At 45.4% G+C, this 16496-nt stretch overlaps 1 protein-coding gene across 1 annotated transcript in view; it reads left to right on the top strand.

The window, feature by feature from the left end:
- The window catches only part of EXOSC7 (exosome component 7), a 31939-nt gene extending 16221 nt beyond the window's left edge, over positions 1-15718 (top strand). Inside the window, exons 4-8 of the mRNA XM_008531303.2 lie at positions 1241-1406; positions 6731-6801; positions 10531-10654; positions 11944-12099; positions 15453-15718. Coding sequence (XP_008529525.2) covers positions 1241-1406; positions 6731-6801; positions 10531-10654; positions 11944-12099; positions 15453-15557 — 622 coding nt within the window. The 3' untranslated portion in view covers positions 15558-15718. The remainder of the gene's footprint in view (positions 1-1240; positions 1407-6730; positions 6802-10530; positions 10655-11943; positions 12100-15452) is intronic.
- The last annotated feature ends 778 nt before the right edge of the window (positions 15719-16496 follow it).

Genomic DNA, 16496 nt, shown 5'->3' with positions numbered 1-16496 from the left:
TTACTCAAATGGGGTGGGCATAGCCTTGAGCCTTCACACAGGTTTTGCTTTGCCTGGAATCCCCCTGCTGTCTGTGGCCTGACCGTCTTGTACTCATCTTCAGGTTTGAGGTCTCCTATAACCCTCAGTACTGATTGACATGCTCCCTGACCCCCTGCTCCTGCTGTTTGCTCCCTGGCATGAAGCTCCCCCTACTTCATTGGAATTGCTGGCTTAGGGTCTGCATCCACCTTGCTCAATCTCCAGGTCTCCAGTGCATAGGGCTGGGTACCTGCCAGATGGATGAGTGGATGGACAGATGGACTGGGGACCAGAAAGCTTCAGTGTGTGATTTTGTAGAGACTGTACTCAAACAACTGGTTTCTTAACCCTTCTGGACCTTACTCATTACAGTAAAATGATTGCTAGAATGTTTAGTTATCTCACAGATGTACAAAGCATTTGTTTTTGTTAAGCCAAACCCACAGAAATTTCCTCTTGAACAGTTTTGAGTAGTGCTTAGAGTGGCAAATGTTGATGGCTATTCATTCTTTGTTGAGGTAATTGGGCATAAGATTCAAGAGGCCAAAATGGGAAAGTTTTTCTCTTGAAAAATGGCAAATCGAGTAAAAGGGATAATGTAATATTTAATCAGCCAGCAGTCTTTCTCTCATTTCATTTTCTTGCTTTTTAGTACAGTGATAATCTAAAGTTTATGACATAACTCTGGCATGCTATGATACGTATCTTCTCAATCATTCCAAGAAGGTTATGTGCTTACATCGTGGGTTGTTTTTGAGAGTATCATAGTGCAGTCTAAGGCTGTGGAGACTAGAGATGGTGTATATAATGTATGCCCTCTGAAAGCCAGACTACTTGATTCTTTAGGCCTCCCGGCTTCCCAGGCCTGCCAGAGAAGAGTATTTATTGTACTCTCAAGATAAGAGAGTTAATTATTACTGGGCAAGGCTCACTTTACCATTGCTGTCTTGTTTCTCTTTGGATAAAGATGGCTTCTGTTAGAAGTCAGGGGGCCTCCCTTCACACACGCTGACAAATCCAGGGCACAGTGCCAGTGTGGTTCATTGCATGTGTCTGGAGGCTGAAAAAGTGGCACATGCCATCCTTTCCTCATTTCAGTGACTTTCCTTATGGTGCTGGCTCTTCCAACATTCCACAGGGAAACTGGAATAAAGCCTTATTTCTTTGCTCTTTGCATTTGAAAAGCCTCACCCAGCTTTTCTGTTGCCTTTCTTTGTAGTTCAGCCAATGCTACCCCTGAATTTGAAGGTCGCGGAGGTGATGACCTTGGCACTGAGATTGCTAACACCCTCTACCGGATATTTAACAATAAGAGCAGCGTGGACCTGAAGTCCCTCTGCATTAGTCCTCGGGAGCACTGCTGGATTCTCTATGTGGACGTGCTGGTAAGTCTCACGTTGCTGTGCTGGCCACACTACACCTTTGTTGGAGACCAGTTGGCCTACTTTCCTCCCACTGCTTTTTCTTTCTTCAGGTGGATACTTTCGACTTCCAGGGTGAGATTAGTTGGGAAAAGATTGGTCTCCTGTAAATATGTTTTTTATTAAATATAACATATGTATCATAGTATACATATAATGCCATTCTAAAATAAAGTTACAGTCATATCGTGTTAGTATCTAAAATTATCCACAGAGGTTGTCAGGGAAGGAAAAGACAAGAGATGCTCTCTAGATGGTGCCAGACAAGTTGATGGGCAGAATTTAGACAAGTCAGCATATTCTTCTATGTGGAATGTTGGTGAGCTCTTTACCCGCATTTCCTTTAGCCGTTAGAAATGTTTTGCGAATGGTCACTATTATTTTCCCCATTTATAAATGAGGGGACTAAGACACAGAGAGGTAAAGTAAGTAGTCCAAGAGGTCTCAGCTTGTGAGTAGTGGTATTGGGTCTCAAAGCCAGGTCTGTTTAATGCCAGTGCCTGCTCTTGACCTCACTAAGCCAATCCTCCCTTGAAAACACCCTACAGTCCATCTGCTCAGAGTCCCTCATTTCCCAGGTGAGGACCCTGAGGCCCTCTGGAGTCTGCTCCTGCAAGAGTCTTTCTAGTCCAGCTCTCCGTTGCCTTCCTGGTGCTTTCTCTCCCCAACACTCCTCTGCCTGGTTTTTGGCACTTGACAGTAACTTCTCTTACAGCTATAATTAATTTTGCTAGTTGCTTGTTCATGTACAGGCTCTTGTTCGGTCTATTTTATTCCTTTTCATTAAATTTTATGAACCTTGAGATTAGTGATGACAGCTTCCACTTCAGATTGAGGACACAAGGCTAAGCCATTGACCAAACAGATTCTTTAATGAATCGAAAGATAAAGCAGATCTTGGGGACTGATAGTGAACTTTGTGAAGAGGAACAGCCTGGCTGTCTCTAAATGTTGACCTTGCGTGAAGCAGGGTAGGGCTTTCCAGATATTTTAAAATTAGTTTGATAATGGTTGGATATTAATCAAAAGAGCCATAGTCAAAAGTGGATACGATTGTCCAGCAGGTTAGGGCTGTTCTGAATGCTGATGCAATGGGTAAATGTAATGGAAATGAGTCCATTTGCTTTTACTCATCTTCGATTAGCTTATCAATGTACCTTACTTGTGTACTTTGATGCACCTTATATTGTGATTCCTATCAAGCAGGTAATTTTGCAGGTCCTGGTTTTGAGGATGGAGGAACGGGCAGCCTACAGTCCTTACCAATAAGAGGTGGGCTTCACAGCTGCCCGGGGAGGTGCAGCCCCACTTCATGAGCTCTCAAGTTCTATCCTGTGTCTGAAGAACATTATGTCCTCCCCGTTCCCCTCTAAAACAGTGTCATGGAGCATTGCATTTGTCCTTCGGTGATCTTGCTTTGTTCTTTCTCACTATTTGTGACCATTTGTGGTTTTGTAGGAGGCCAGCCAAGTGATTGGGGCCTGATGCGCTTTTAATTCAGTCAAGAAGCCTCTTGTCTCAGTGAAGGTTTTGCAGAACTGATGAATATGAGGGCATTATCTCAGCTTAGAACCGGCACCCTTCTTCCTTCGTGAGCAGGCATGTGTGGTAAGCGAGCGTGTCCCTGTCATCTGAAGACCTTTCCTTTTAAGACTGCTCGCGTTTGGATTTTTTCTGTAATATTTTATTTAAATATTTTTAAGGTTTTATTTATTTTGGAAGAAGAAGTAAGCTTTTAAAATGTTGTCATCCTCAGAAAAATTTTTCGTGAATTAGAAAAATATTTTTAAAAATTGTATTATTAGTGAGGTAAATCAGTTGTTGTCCTCCACAGAATTCGTGCCTATGGAGGGGTTCCTCGCCCATGAAGGTGAATGTTTGCTTTCGGCCTTGATAGCACTGTGCTTCGTGCTTGTGAAGTGGGGGATAGGCTTTTGTCTGGGGAGGAGGCTTTTATCCTACATCTAAAAATAAACTGAGTACATTGAGTCCCTGTTAGAAGCAAGATGGTGGAAATCCAGTCTTGTCCCTGGGATTGTAAAAAATGAATCTCCTATGATTTGTTTTTACTAACTGGTCTGGAAGTCCTCAGCCAAAGCCCATCTTTCAAACAAATATTCACTGGGCAACCTTCCATGTTTTCATACTTTTACTATAGATACATTTACTTAAAACCTATTACAGTCAGATGATCCATCTATTTCCAATATTGTTTTTGTCCTCAATTGGGTTATTTTATAAGAGTAGGAATTTAACTTTGTAGAAACTTCACTCTTCTTTGCTCTTTAATGGCATTGGTTTTTACCCCAAGTGGGATATCTGTTAGAACTTTGTCGTGCTGGCAGTGTACAGGTGACCTTTGCTGGGGAGAGCAGTCACAAGGCTGTTTTGCGATGGGCGTCATGAGTGGTGATGAGTACGAGCATGTGGCTGTGGCATTGGGCACAGAAGAAAGAAAGAGTGGAGTCATCAGTGCAGTGCCTAGCAGCTGGCTGTATGTGGTGCCAGGAGGCGCTAAGCCTGGTGTCTGAGAACGGTGAGGGGAAATCCAGGAAGAGCAGGGTTTTTGTGGGGAGACATATTTTTCACTTGGTAGACTGTGCTTCCTAGCAGTATGTTTCAGAAGTTTGCCCTATGAAAAGAAACCCCTCAACCCCAGATGGCTCACCGAATGTTACACTGTTCCCCTAAAAGAACCATTCTAGGATTTGTGTGTTTGATGGGGAGGTGTGTTTTTGACCAAATGTGTCTTGCCGTTCTCCAGTTCTGCTCCTTCCCCACCTCTGTTATAGGAGGACTTTTCTCCCAGGAGAGGGTGGACAGCTGCAGCCTGCTCTAGGACCACGGTCTTGGCGTGTCTCTAACACCAGATGTCTCACACCTTCTCTTCTCCCAGCTCATCTGGGCCCATTCAGACAGCCCAGTCCAGCCACTTTGGTACATCCACTTCTGGGCTGTACCACTATGTTTAGCAGAAAGATTCTTGCTAGACTTCTCCTGGCAGCAAGAGAGGAAGGTAGGGTCTATGAGCATCTGATAGGTGCCAAGAATGTTAAGGATATGATCTCCTTTAATCCTCAGTCACCTTATAGATAGGCTTTGCGTTACTGAGGGAGAAACTGAAGCGCAGAGAACACATAGTCAGCAAGTGACAGAGCAGCGTGTCAGACCCACATTGCCCGACCAGGGAGCTTCCCGGGTCACCCTGTTGTGTGGTGCATTGTGAGCAGGAAGACCTGAGGCCTGGAGTGGGCTCCTCCTTTGCACACTGTGGGGAAAGGCAGGCTGATTGGTACCTGCCTTTTGGGATGCCCCTCAGCAGATACTCAAGGTTTAGCATTCTGCCTTCATCTCTTGGTGATAAGCTAGAATGTTGAAAATCAAAGTTTGTGTCCAGCTTCAATTGGACGTGGTACAGGACAGTAGAAGGAGCACTGCATGGGGAGTCAGGCCATGTGCCATGAGCGAGAGAGCTTCTGTATCCTCACTAGTCTAGTAAGGGTTGGGTGAGGTGCACTCCTGGGTCCTCTCCAGCTTGGCGGCCCTACAACTGCTAGAACAAGCATCAGCATTTATCTAGCAGTTTATTTTCATAAAGCAGATACTGTGGAACAGCAGAGTGTAAAATAGTGGTCTTCAACCCTGGCGGGTCATCAGGACCACCTAGAGACTGGAGTAAAATAGAGATTCTGGGGCCTCACCTGGCGTTTTAAATAAGCTCCCGGGGTGATTCGGATGCACAGCCAGGGATAGAAACCTCACTGTAAGTGGTGAAGATGGAGAATGTGCAGCACGCATCTTCAGATAGTCTGTGAGGACAACAATTGGAAAATGAAAGAGCAAGTCACTGTTTATTTAAAAACGTTACCTAACACTTACTTTATGCTAGACACACTTCTAAGGGCTTCACAAGTACTGATTCATTCAGCCTTTATAGCAACTCTGTGAGATAGGTGTGATTTTTACCTCCACAAGCCACAGAGAGGTTAAGTACCACCTAGGGTCATGCAGCTAACCGGTGAAGGCAGGAGTCGAGTCCACATGATCTGACTCAGGAGTCTAGCTGGAGCCCTTTGCTGTGTGGCAGTCTATATCTGAAGCAAAGTGGAGAAGAGCTAGTCTGGTTGCTGGACAAATGAGTGGTAGTTACAAAGCCAGGTGGTAATGTAGGCTGGGGATCATATTTTAATAAGCAGTAATTATGCAAGGGTGCAAGAAAGATGGTTTGCGTGGAAAGCTTAAAGGTGGGAATTACGGATGTGCACTGGGCATGAATGAAGTGTGTGAATGAGACAGCCAGGTATAATTGTTGACTCTTAGTGGAGTTTGGAAGGCTCAGGCTTAGGGCCTGTCTGTCTTCCATAAATAATCACCACGCTCCTTCTTCATGGTAGACTTCTGCTGAGCTCTGAGGATAAAGGAATGAACAAAACCAACAGGGTCTAGCCCTCAGGAGTTCACAGTTCAGATGAGGAGGAGATAGGCTTTAAACAAAAATACATGGAAATACACGACTTGTCTTTCTATGTGTGACTTCTCCTTGGGACAGCCCAGTTGGCTTTACTCCATAACCTCAGGCCAAGGCTTCTCTCAGATGAAGACAGAAGGATGTGTTGCCTTCCACTTAATAATGGACTCTAACCTTTCCCACGTGCAGGAAGGATGAGCACACGTAAGTGCAGTCAGCACTTTCACTCATGGGCAAAACTTGTATGGAAGACCTTAGTTTTTATCATACTTAATGTAAAACATGGAGTGTTAGATGTTTGAGCATCAAGTGTCCATTGGCAATTACGTACAGCAGGTAACCATATTAATAAATGTGAACCTGGTAGAGCTATAGCATCAATGGCCACCAGTTTTTACTTGTTTGGAGGCTGGGCATATGTTAGCAAAGATGAGAGTAACGTTTGCAGTGTGACTGGGAGCACTTTGGGGCAAAATAAAGGTGATCAGTTCCTCCTTCAGTTCAGGCACAACTGGCTGGAGGGCCTGTGAGAGGAGATCCACCACAAGCTGAGGACTCCAAGTGGTGGTACGACAGCCAGGGCCAACTGTGACCCCACACGTGTGGCCTGTGTAAGCACAGCCATGATAAGGCAGTGCTTGCAATTAGAGTGAACATGCTGTGCATGTCACTGAGCCAGGAGAGCAGCCACACGTTCTTATCTTTGTATTATAAGCCCTTGGTTAGCATTTCTTAGGAACCACTATCCTTTAATTGGGATAATCCTTCGAGTAAGAAATAATGTTTGCTGCTGCTTCTCTCCTCGTTCTGTCTCCCTTAGCTACTGGAATGTGGTGGAAATTTGTTTGATGCCATTTCCATTGCTGTAAAGGCTGCTCTCTTCAATACAAGGTAAGTCTTCCTGGACATAGCCCCATGGGCCTGTGGGGAACCTGAGCCAACACTTATGATGGAACACTGAGGATGTTTCTACTGAAAGCTCAGAGGTGGAGATAAGAGGTTTTAGCATTGAAAATGGTGGTATTTAGGGGCTGGCCCCGTGGCCAGGTAGTTAAGTTTGCATGCTTTGCTTCAGCGGCCCAGGGTTTCACCAGTTTGGATCCTGGGGACGGACATGGCACTGCTCATCAGGCCATGCTGAGGTGGCGTCCCACATAGAACAACCAGAGGCACTCACAACTAGAGTGTACAGCTATGTACTGGGGGTTTGGGGAGGAGGAGAAGAAGAAAAGAGAAGGAAAAAAAGAAGATTGGCAACAGATCTTAGCTCGGGTGCCAATCTTCAAAAAAAAAAGGTGGTATTTAATGTTAAGCTTCAGAAAACAGAGATTTCATAAGTTAAAACTAAATATATGCCTATATTTCTGTATTTATTTTTTGTATTGGTGTTTTCATAAGTAAACATGTATCTTGTAGAATAATATTAGAAAATTACAGAGACGGAAAAAGAGTAGAAACCAACTACAGGTCCATTATCCAAATATGTTCCTGGAGAGAGCTCCCTGGGGGAAAGGGTTCGGCCTGCGTGGTGCTCTGCTCTCTCCCCAGGCCCATGAACAGTGCCTGGCGCATGGCGGTGCTCATATATTCCTTGATTGGACACACGATTGTTCTCAAGGCAGGGTAGCAGCCTGCTCTTTGGTTACGTTAAGAGCAGGAAATGGCTGTGCCACTGTGGTTCAGCTTCCCAGACAGGCTTTGCAGCAAGGGACATGGCACTAAGCTTTTTTTGGAGTTGACATTTCCTCTGACTGTTGGATTGTATGTCCTTTTCCCCTTCTGTGTACCATGTTCTTTGAGAAAAGTTTGCAGCATTTGAAAATAAATATGTGGGCAGAGGTGTTCATTCCATGAGAGAGCTTATGTTGTGGTAATGGGGGATCCTGGGGTATTAGATAATGAGGATTAGAAACTTCTAGAGATATATTCTCAGGAATTAATTGGGTAAGTGAGCAAAGATATTATTCTAGGATGTTCATCACAGCTTCTTTGTAACAGTGAGAAATTGGAAACAACCTGAATGTCCCAACGTAAGGGATTGCAGTCTACATAGCAGCTTATCTGGAGGTTGTTTATATGTAAAACCAGTCAATAAATACAGTCCTCTCATCCTGTTTTTTTGTTTTATTTTACTTTTGGTAATTCCTATATTTAATATGTCTGGAAATGTATATATATATATCCCAAAATGGTCATTGTTATTATTTTCCAGTGTTCATATTGTGGGCAATTTGACATTTATCTGTAGTTTAGAGTTGTTCTATGGTAAGTTTAGACTACCTGCATAATTTAAAACAAAACAAACAAATAAATTCGGGCCATAAATTGCAGGATGGAATATTGACTGAGAATGAAAGCTGTGGAGTCCCACCTCTAGCTGTGCCACTAGACTCCTGGCTGAGACTAGTCGAGGGGCAGGCCTGGGACTCGTGGCCACTGCGGGGGCTCGAGTACTAGATGCCATCAGCAGCAGCCTGGGCCTCAGCTCTGTTGGAGAAGAAGGGAAGTTGCCATCTGTTGTACCCCAAGTCTCAGAAATTACTCCCCGTCTGCCAACTGGTTTCCATGGGCACCAGGGCAAAAAGAGAGAGTAGAACCAGGGAGGCTGCTGGGCTGCGGGGGAGGTGTTGGGCAAACTGTACAGCAGGAGGGGAAACCCAGCTGCTCAGGTTGGGGAGGACACCTGTCGTGGGCATGGCCATGTCCATCCCCAGAACAGGAGTGGCCCTGCAGACAGCAGGGAGGGGAACTCTGTGAGGCATTGCGTCCCCTTGGTATGTGACAAGACCTTTTGAACAGTCAAGGCCCGTTAGAAGGATGGAAGTTGTCCTCTAGACGGTATTCTCTATCCCTTCTGCCGAACCATATTGTGGCTAAAGGGCTGGGAAGATGTGTGTGTGTGTACGCTTATTTTTTAACATGCCACAATTCAAACTGGTTACCTGACTTGTTCAAATAGGATTTTACTTAGTACTTACACCCTGGGGGCCCCTGACATAGAGACTTTAGCTAGGGCAGACCCTAGCAGGACTCCTTTGTCCTTGTGGACATTCTCTGGCTGAAACTCCTCTGCTCTGGGTGTTGGCTTGTGTAGGGATGGACTGCAAGACTGAATCAGAGGGGGCTTATGTTAGAGGAACAAGGAAAGGCACCAACACTATTTCCATTATAGTAGCTGGGTGGACCTCCTCTTCCTTCCTGGCTCCTCCACCCTAGACTGGAGTGAATTGACTTTAAGGGTTAAATATATTTAAGGGTTAAATATAAGGGTAAATATATTTGCAGCACCCAGCCCAAGAAACAGAACATTGCCAGCCTAGCAGAAGCCCTTGCACCCTGTACCCCCATGCACTCACTACACTCACTGAGGATAACCACTGTCCTAAAACAATAGATTGGTTTTGTACTTGATATAAGTGGAATCACACCATGTTTTCTCTTTTGTGTCTGCCTTGTGTACTGAGCATTAAGTTTTGAGGCCTCTGTATTGTGGCCCGTAGTCATAGTTTGTTTTTTGCTGTATGGTGTTCCATTGTGTGAGCATGCCACAGTTTACTTATCCATTCTGTTGTTGGTGAGATTCTGGATAGTTTCCAGTTTGGGGCTGTTGCAAATAGTGCTGGACATCAACATTTTTGTACATGTCTTTTGGTGCACATATTTACTCACTTCTGTTGGATAGGGGTGAAAGTTCTGGGTCATAGGGTATGTCTGTGTTTAGTTTTAGTAGATACTGCAAAATAGTTTTGCAAAGTGCTTTTACTAAGTGATACTCCCACCAGCACTGTGTAAGAGTTCTGGGTTGCCCCACATCTTTGTTAACTCTTGGATTTGTTGTCTTTTTTATATTAGCCATTCTGATGAATGTGTCTTGGTATCACATTGTAGTTTTAATGTGCAATTCTCTGATGAATATTTGAGTTGAGCATCTTTCCATGTGTTTATTGGCTACATGAACGGCCGCTTTTATGAAGTCCCTGTTCAAGTCTTTTGCCCATTTTTCTATTGGGTTGTCTGTCTTTCTCTTCTGTTTGGTAGGAATTCTTTATGTAATATGTCAGTTTATATATATATATGTATACATACGTACACATGTTTGCAAATATGTTCTCCACTCTGGATTTTCTTTTAGTTTCTAAATGATGTCTTTTGACAAACAGAAGTTCATAATCTTCATGTATATATGTATTTTCAACTATAATATAATTGAATCTATCGTTTTTTCCCTTTATGGTATGCACTTTGTGTCATGCTCCAGAGATCTTTGTCTACTCCAAGGTCATAAAAATATTCTTAGTTTTTCTTCTAATGGCTTTATTGTTTTATTTTTGACCTTACATGTGCAGTCCATTAGCTATGAATTTTGTGTATGGTGTGAGTTAGGGATCGAGATTCATTTTGGATATTTGAGTGACCAAACATCATTGTTTAGAAGATCTCCTTTTCCCCCTGCTCTGCAGTGCCCCCTGTGCACTTTGACAGAGATTATAGGGAGTACAGGCATAGTATGCCTTTATCTTGTGAGACAGGAATTCTGACTCCTGTTCTCAATCTCAAGAGAAAGAAGTTATCTTTCTTCCTCTCAGTAAGTGGGAATTTTAATTGTGCTTTGGCTTCCAGGATACCAAGAGTTCGTGTTCTGGAGGATGAAGAGGGGTCGAAGGACATTGAACTGTCTGATGACCCTTATGACTGCATCCGGCTAAGTGTGGAGAATGTCCCCTGTATCGTCACTCTGTGCAAGGTATGAACTTATGTCTGATGGTCTTCCCTGTGGGTCTGCTTCAATCCCAACCCATTGAGGTTACTTAATAAGTTGAGAAGTTACAGTTTCACAAACCATATGGAAGTAGCTTTAACCCAAATTCAATAATTTGGTTATATTAGAAACCACTAGCATGATCAGCTCTTTCTTTTCTTTCTTTTTTTTCGGTGAGGAAGGTTGGCCCAGAGTTAACATCTGTTGCCACTCTTCCCTTTTTGCTTGAGGAAGACTGTCCCTGATCTCACATCTGTGCCAATCTTTGTCTGTTTTGTATGTGGGATGCTGCCACAGCATGGCTTGATGAGCAGTGTGTAGGTCTGCACCCAGGATCAAAACCTGTGAACCCCGGGCCGCCAAAGTGGACCATGCGAACTTAACCACTACACCACTGGGCTGGCCCCTCTTTCTTCTCTTTTTAATTGGAAGATATGATGGAGTCCTGGGAGCGCATGAGTAGGTTCGTAGAAGTAGTAGCCAGAGTTTGTTAAGCTCCTTTCTACATACCAGGCATTTCACTGAAACACCCTGGATGCATATTTCCTTTAATTCCCTCAACTGTATGGGGTCTAGGCTGGTTGAGTAGTGATAGGGTGGTTGAAAGGCAAACACTGTCCCCTCTGTGGGCCCACTATCCACATCTATGAAATGAGGGAGGTGGAGGAGGTCCTGGGTATCTAATATGTCAGGTGTGTTTTTCACATTAGCACAGAGGTCTGCAGAGCCTGACATCTGGCCAGCGCTAATGTGTAACTGGCACTGCCCAAGGCTGTGCAAAGAGGCCTGTATTAGCTGAGATTGTCGCTGACTCCACATAGGATTTCCTGTATAAAAATAAGACTGAACAGGTCAGGTTTAATTCCGCTAAAATCACTTCATGAACCTTGGGTATGGTCAAGCGTTGGGACTGACCAAAGCTGCCTGCACTTGACTCATTCTTGAGCATGTCCCTTAGCATGGACCCTCTTGATTCATCTTTGTCATCGTGGAACATCCATGTGTCCTCCCATGTGAATTTCTCCCTGTGCCCTTCTGTTGGAAGCCCTTGGTAGCCTCTCACTTGGACGGTCCCTGAATTATAGTTCTAACCGCCCTCCCACACCCCGTATTTACATTGCTTCAGATATTTTCCATCTGAGCAGTATTTAAAATAAGATCTTAATGGCAATGCCGGTTCTTTGCTGGTGTAGGTGTTCCCTTTAGAAGGCTCTCAAGGGTGGGGATCTGGGATGTGTCACTTACACATGCACTCTGCTTTCCTGACTTTGCAGATTGGCTATCGGCACGTGGTGGACGCTACTCTCCAGGAGGAGGCCTGCTCCTTGGCCAGCTTGCTGGTGTCTGTGACGAGTAAGGGAGTCGTGACGTGCATGAGGAAAGTGGGGAAGGGCAGCCTGGACCCAGAGAGCATCTTTGAGATGATGGAGGTGAGGCTCTGGTTCTGACGCACGTGTTGGGACCTGGCTGGAAATGCTTGCTGCTTCCTGTCCCCTTGGTCACACTGTGGGACTTCTCCCCATTTACACCCTTGAGCCCAGACTTGGAGCTTGGAGAACAGCTGGTGTGAGCTGGATGTCTGCTGAACAAGCCGAGGGTGGTGGCAGGGGTGCTGTAGGCTGTGAGGTAAGGAACCTGCCAGTAACAGGTGCTTATCTTCTTCCTCTCTGATCCCAAGTTTCGACATTTCTAAATGAGAATGTTGGGCTGATAATGTGAAGAGTTGCATGTAACTCCAAAATCCCAAGCTTCTGTGATTCGATGAGGGAATCGAATTCCTGGCTGACTGCTTCCTGTCCCTTGAAGGAAGTGAGCACAGGTAGAGCCAGGGGGCTGAACGATGGCTGTCTCCCCGTTCTTGATGACTTTGGAAGTGTTGAAATGGAGATGAGTAGGCATGGTGGGAAATCCTCCTGGCAGCCGCAGGGCATGGATTGCTCCCTCTGGTCTCCTTGGCACATCTGGCAGCACCACTAGGGTGCTTTCCAGCTGCTCTGTACTGATTGGCTGACATGTCTGTTCTCCCTCACTGGCCTGGAAGCCCCTCCGTGGCAGGGACCGGGTCCTGCTCACCCATGTCTTCCCAAACCAAGCTTCCCCTGTGTCCACCTTGACTTTCCAGATGTCTTTGAGGACTTTGAGACTGACTAACTGACTGACTGACTGAATTGTCAGGGACAGAGTTAGCTGGACCCAGGTTTTTGTGTGTTAGTTAACCACTATGTCACAACACATGCCCAGAACTCATTGCTTAACAGCAAGCAAAGAGTTGCCATCTACACTCTTCCTTCATTCCTGGAAACTGACTTTTTGCTGAAGACTCTAAACACTTGATGTCTATTTTCTCTCTCTCTCTCTTTTCTTTCTTTCTTTCTTTCTTTTTTTTTTTTTTTTGCTGAGGAAGAGTTGCCCTGAGCTAACAGCTGTTGCCAATCTTCCTCTTTTTTTTGTATGTGAGCCACCACAACAGCATGGCCACTGGCAGAAGAGTGATGTAGGTCCGTGCCCCAGAACCAAACCCAGGCCACTGAAGCAGAACATGCTGAACTTGACCACCAGGCCAGCAGAGCTGGCCCTTTTTTCTCTTTTTATCATCTTATTTGAAAGCAAAAATGGGCAGTGTATGTAGTGTTGAGGACCCAAGCATGGGCTCTGAAGACGTACCGCCCAGGTTGCAAATCCTGGCTCTGGGCCACAGTTCACTCCTCTGCAAAATGGGCATGATGATGGTAGTAGTAGCTGCTGCTGAGTGTGCTGTGGGGACAGAGGTCAGGCACGTGACAAGAGTGTCCGATACATCCTAAGTTCTTGGTAAACATTGTTCTTATTCTATGTATTCCTTTTAGCACTGAGTTCACGTGTCCAGTTGTGCACGGCAACCGTGTTCTTCCTGGTGGGTTGGTTAATTGGTTAATCTTTTTAAACGAAAGCATTTAAAATGCTTTGTAAGTGCTCCCAAGGCCTCTCTGGACAAGTGGCTCTCAAATCTTGTTTTAGAAGGGACTCTTCCCCCACCTCCCCGGGAGAATTTGATGAGAATTCCAGTATCTAAACAACAAACCAATAAACAAATAATAACTAAATTTATTGTGTGCTTATTATGTGTTAGACCTTGTTTTTAGTGCTTTAAATATGTGATATCGTTTAATCCTCAACCATCCTGTGAGGTAATTCTTGTTACCATCCTTATTTTTACAGACGAGGAAATTGAGGCGCATAGAGGATAAGTCTCTTGCCTGCGTCTCACAGCTCACAAATGCTGGCGCTGTGATTCACACCAGACTTGTGCCTCACGGTCGCCCCTCTCCACCGCTGACCTATGCTAACCTTCTAAGCCAGGTGGTTCTGGCTGCTGTGGAGGGAGGGGAGAACCAGAGCTCTGTCCCGTGAGCTGAGCTTCATCCTCCCCTGGGGCTTGGCACGAGCTCTGCAGACCCGGCGCAGGGGGCCACAGCCCTGTGGCTGTGACTCGGTGTTTGCCTTGCGCAGGGAGGCAGCAGTCCCGAAACCTCTCATGGGGAGGCCTAGACCCTCGTGGTGGTTGTCCGGGCTGCCACCCCGGCCTCTGCAGTCTCTTTCCTGCAAGTCTAGGTCAGACCTCTCAAGTCCTGGTGTCCGGTCTGTCTCATCTCCTCTTATTGTCTCTCCTTGCCTTCTTTTTAATGAATAATCAGAACCCCCATTTGATCAACTTGACATTTTTTCTTTTTCTAATGTTGTGATTGAAAAAAAAAAAAACTTTGGACCGTAACCCTGACTTTGCATTTCATAGAGCTGATCACTTCCCAGCCTTCAGACTGAGATCTTCTTTCATACAAGTTTTTGGTAATACTTGGAGCCTCTTCCATGTTAGTTAGGGGTCAGGGGAGAGGCGTCCAGCTCTGGGGAGAATACAGCTATAACTGAGAGGATTAGGGCGGCCATCTAGGCCTGGCTGTCTTTCTCCCTGGCGGTGTTGAGAATGGAACCCATGGCACGGTGGAATTAAAACTGCTGTGGGAACATGGAAGACTTTGAGGTGGAGACTTGTGGTGGAGACTTCTTAAAGTGATTCATGAGCCCAGAGACGGAGTAACAGTTTCATAAAGAAAGATGTTTATATATTAGGGGTTTTTTGAGGGGCCCCCTTGTGTCTGCTGTTTAGGGGCCAATTAGAAATTCTGTGGGTTGTCCAACCTCTTGACCTTCCAACATTTCATGCCTTTAGCATCTCTCTGTATGGCAGTGACACCAAAGACCCTATTCAGGTATTGACTTTGGTCTCCTTTGAGCAGTTCTGCTTAGAGATTTGGTGGCAGGTGAATTAGAAACTGCTTGTTCAAACATGTCCTCAGCCCCGTCGGTTCCTTTATCAGATAGACTCTGGATTCTCTGCGGTCTCCCTATGCCTTCTCACTACAGTGCAGTGGGACTTGGCTGTGCCCAAGTCCAGGTTTGGTTGACAGTTTTGCTGCTTGTTGTAATGGCAGCAGGAATGCTAAGCTTGAGTTAATGGCCGAGGCAGCCTTTGCTGCTTCCTGCTTGCTGCCTGGGGGTCGGCATATTTTTTTCATTTTTTTTTTTTTGCCCCAAGTGTGGAGGTTTTTCCAGAATGAAACTACAATGCTGTTGGGGTTTGGAGTTTGCTTTTGTATTGATTTGATTAAGTAAATAAAAGTCCTGTAAGGCAGATGGAATGTGTAGTTTTGGAGTGGCCAGCTGGCAGAGAGGGAAGCTTTTCCCGGTCAAAGTGTGTGTGCCTGACACGTGGCATGTGCTCTTCCGTCCCTTCTCTGCCCTGCAGACCGGCAAGCGCATGGGCAAGGTGCTGCACACCTCCCTGCAGAACATCCTCCACAAGGAAGAGAGCCTGGGGCCCAAGAGGCAGAAAGTCGGATTCCTGGGATGATTGCACCTCAGCCCCCAGCTGTGGAGCGTTTGTTTCTACTTTTCCTTTTAAGCCAAAGTTTGTATATATTTTTCTTAACTGTGATGAATGTAAGGCAACATTTATACATGTAAAATTAAATTCTACTTTCTGGTCTGGTTTGGTATAGCCAGAGTTCTTCAGCTGTAAGTCAAGACTCCGTTCAGTGACCCCTGGGAGAGTCTGGTCCTTGTCTAGTGAGTGGCAGCCAGGTCCAGAGATCTGCTCCAAGGAGAGGCCTCTGGTCATGGGCCTCCCCAGGGAGACTCGTTCATCTCCTGCTGCAGGAGTTCAAAACAACAACAACAGACACACTGTAAGAAGGACCTACCAGAAAAATGGTTTAAAGGAAATGCTTATGATATGTTTTTGGTGAAATTTTTTTCCCCTGTAGAGCTTTCACAATAAGAATCACACACACAGAGAAAAAGGTTAATTGGCGTTGTGTAGTGAGTGCTTCTGGGTGAGGAGAAAGGAGGATGCACTGTGCCCCAAGTACAGCCCCAGGGCTTCTCCCTGGCTGGTGAGTCTTGCTGAGTCCTGGGGAGCCCAGTCCTTGCTTCCTGCCCTCCAGGAGATCCAGGCTGAGCTCCCTCTGGTCAGGGGCTTAGCGGCCACTTTGGTACTTAGCCAACCTTTCTTAGCACTCTTGTTTTGAAATTGATTTGTAACCTCTCCCTGGTGTTTCATAAGATTTCCTTGTTTTATCAGCATTAAGAAGGCTGTCTTAGAGATGTTGTCATTTGATTACTCAACTTGCCTTTGTACTCAGGATAGGAGGGAAGGCCATTTTCAGTGGCCCCAGAAGGCTCTTCCTATAAGCCTGTATTCTCACAGTGCAGTGTGTTGGAATTAAGTCTGTTCATTGGTTGAGCAGTCTTTGTTTTTTTCCAGGGGAACTGGAACTCCCCAGTCAGTCTT

Source organism: Equus przewalskii, chromosome 15 (genome assembly GCF_037783145.1).
Source record: "Equus przewalskii isolate Varuska chromosome 15, EquPr2, whole genome shotgun sequence".
NCBI lineage: Eukaryota > Metazoa > Chordata > Mammalia > Perissodactyla > Equidae > Equus > Equus przewalskii.
This window is presented reverse-complemented; position numbering and strand designations above follow the sequence as displayed.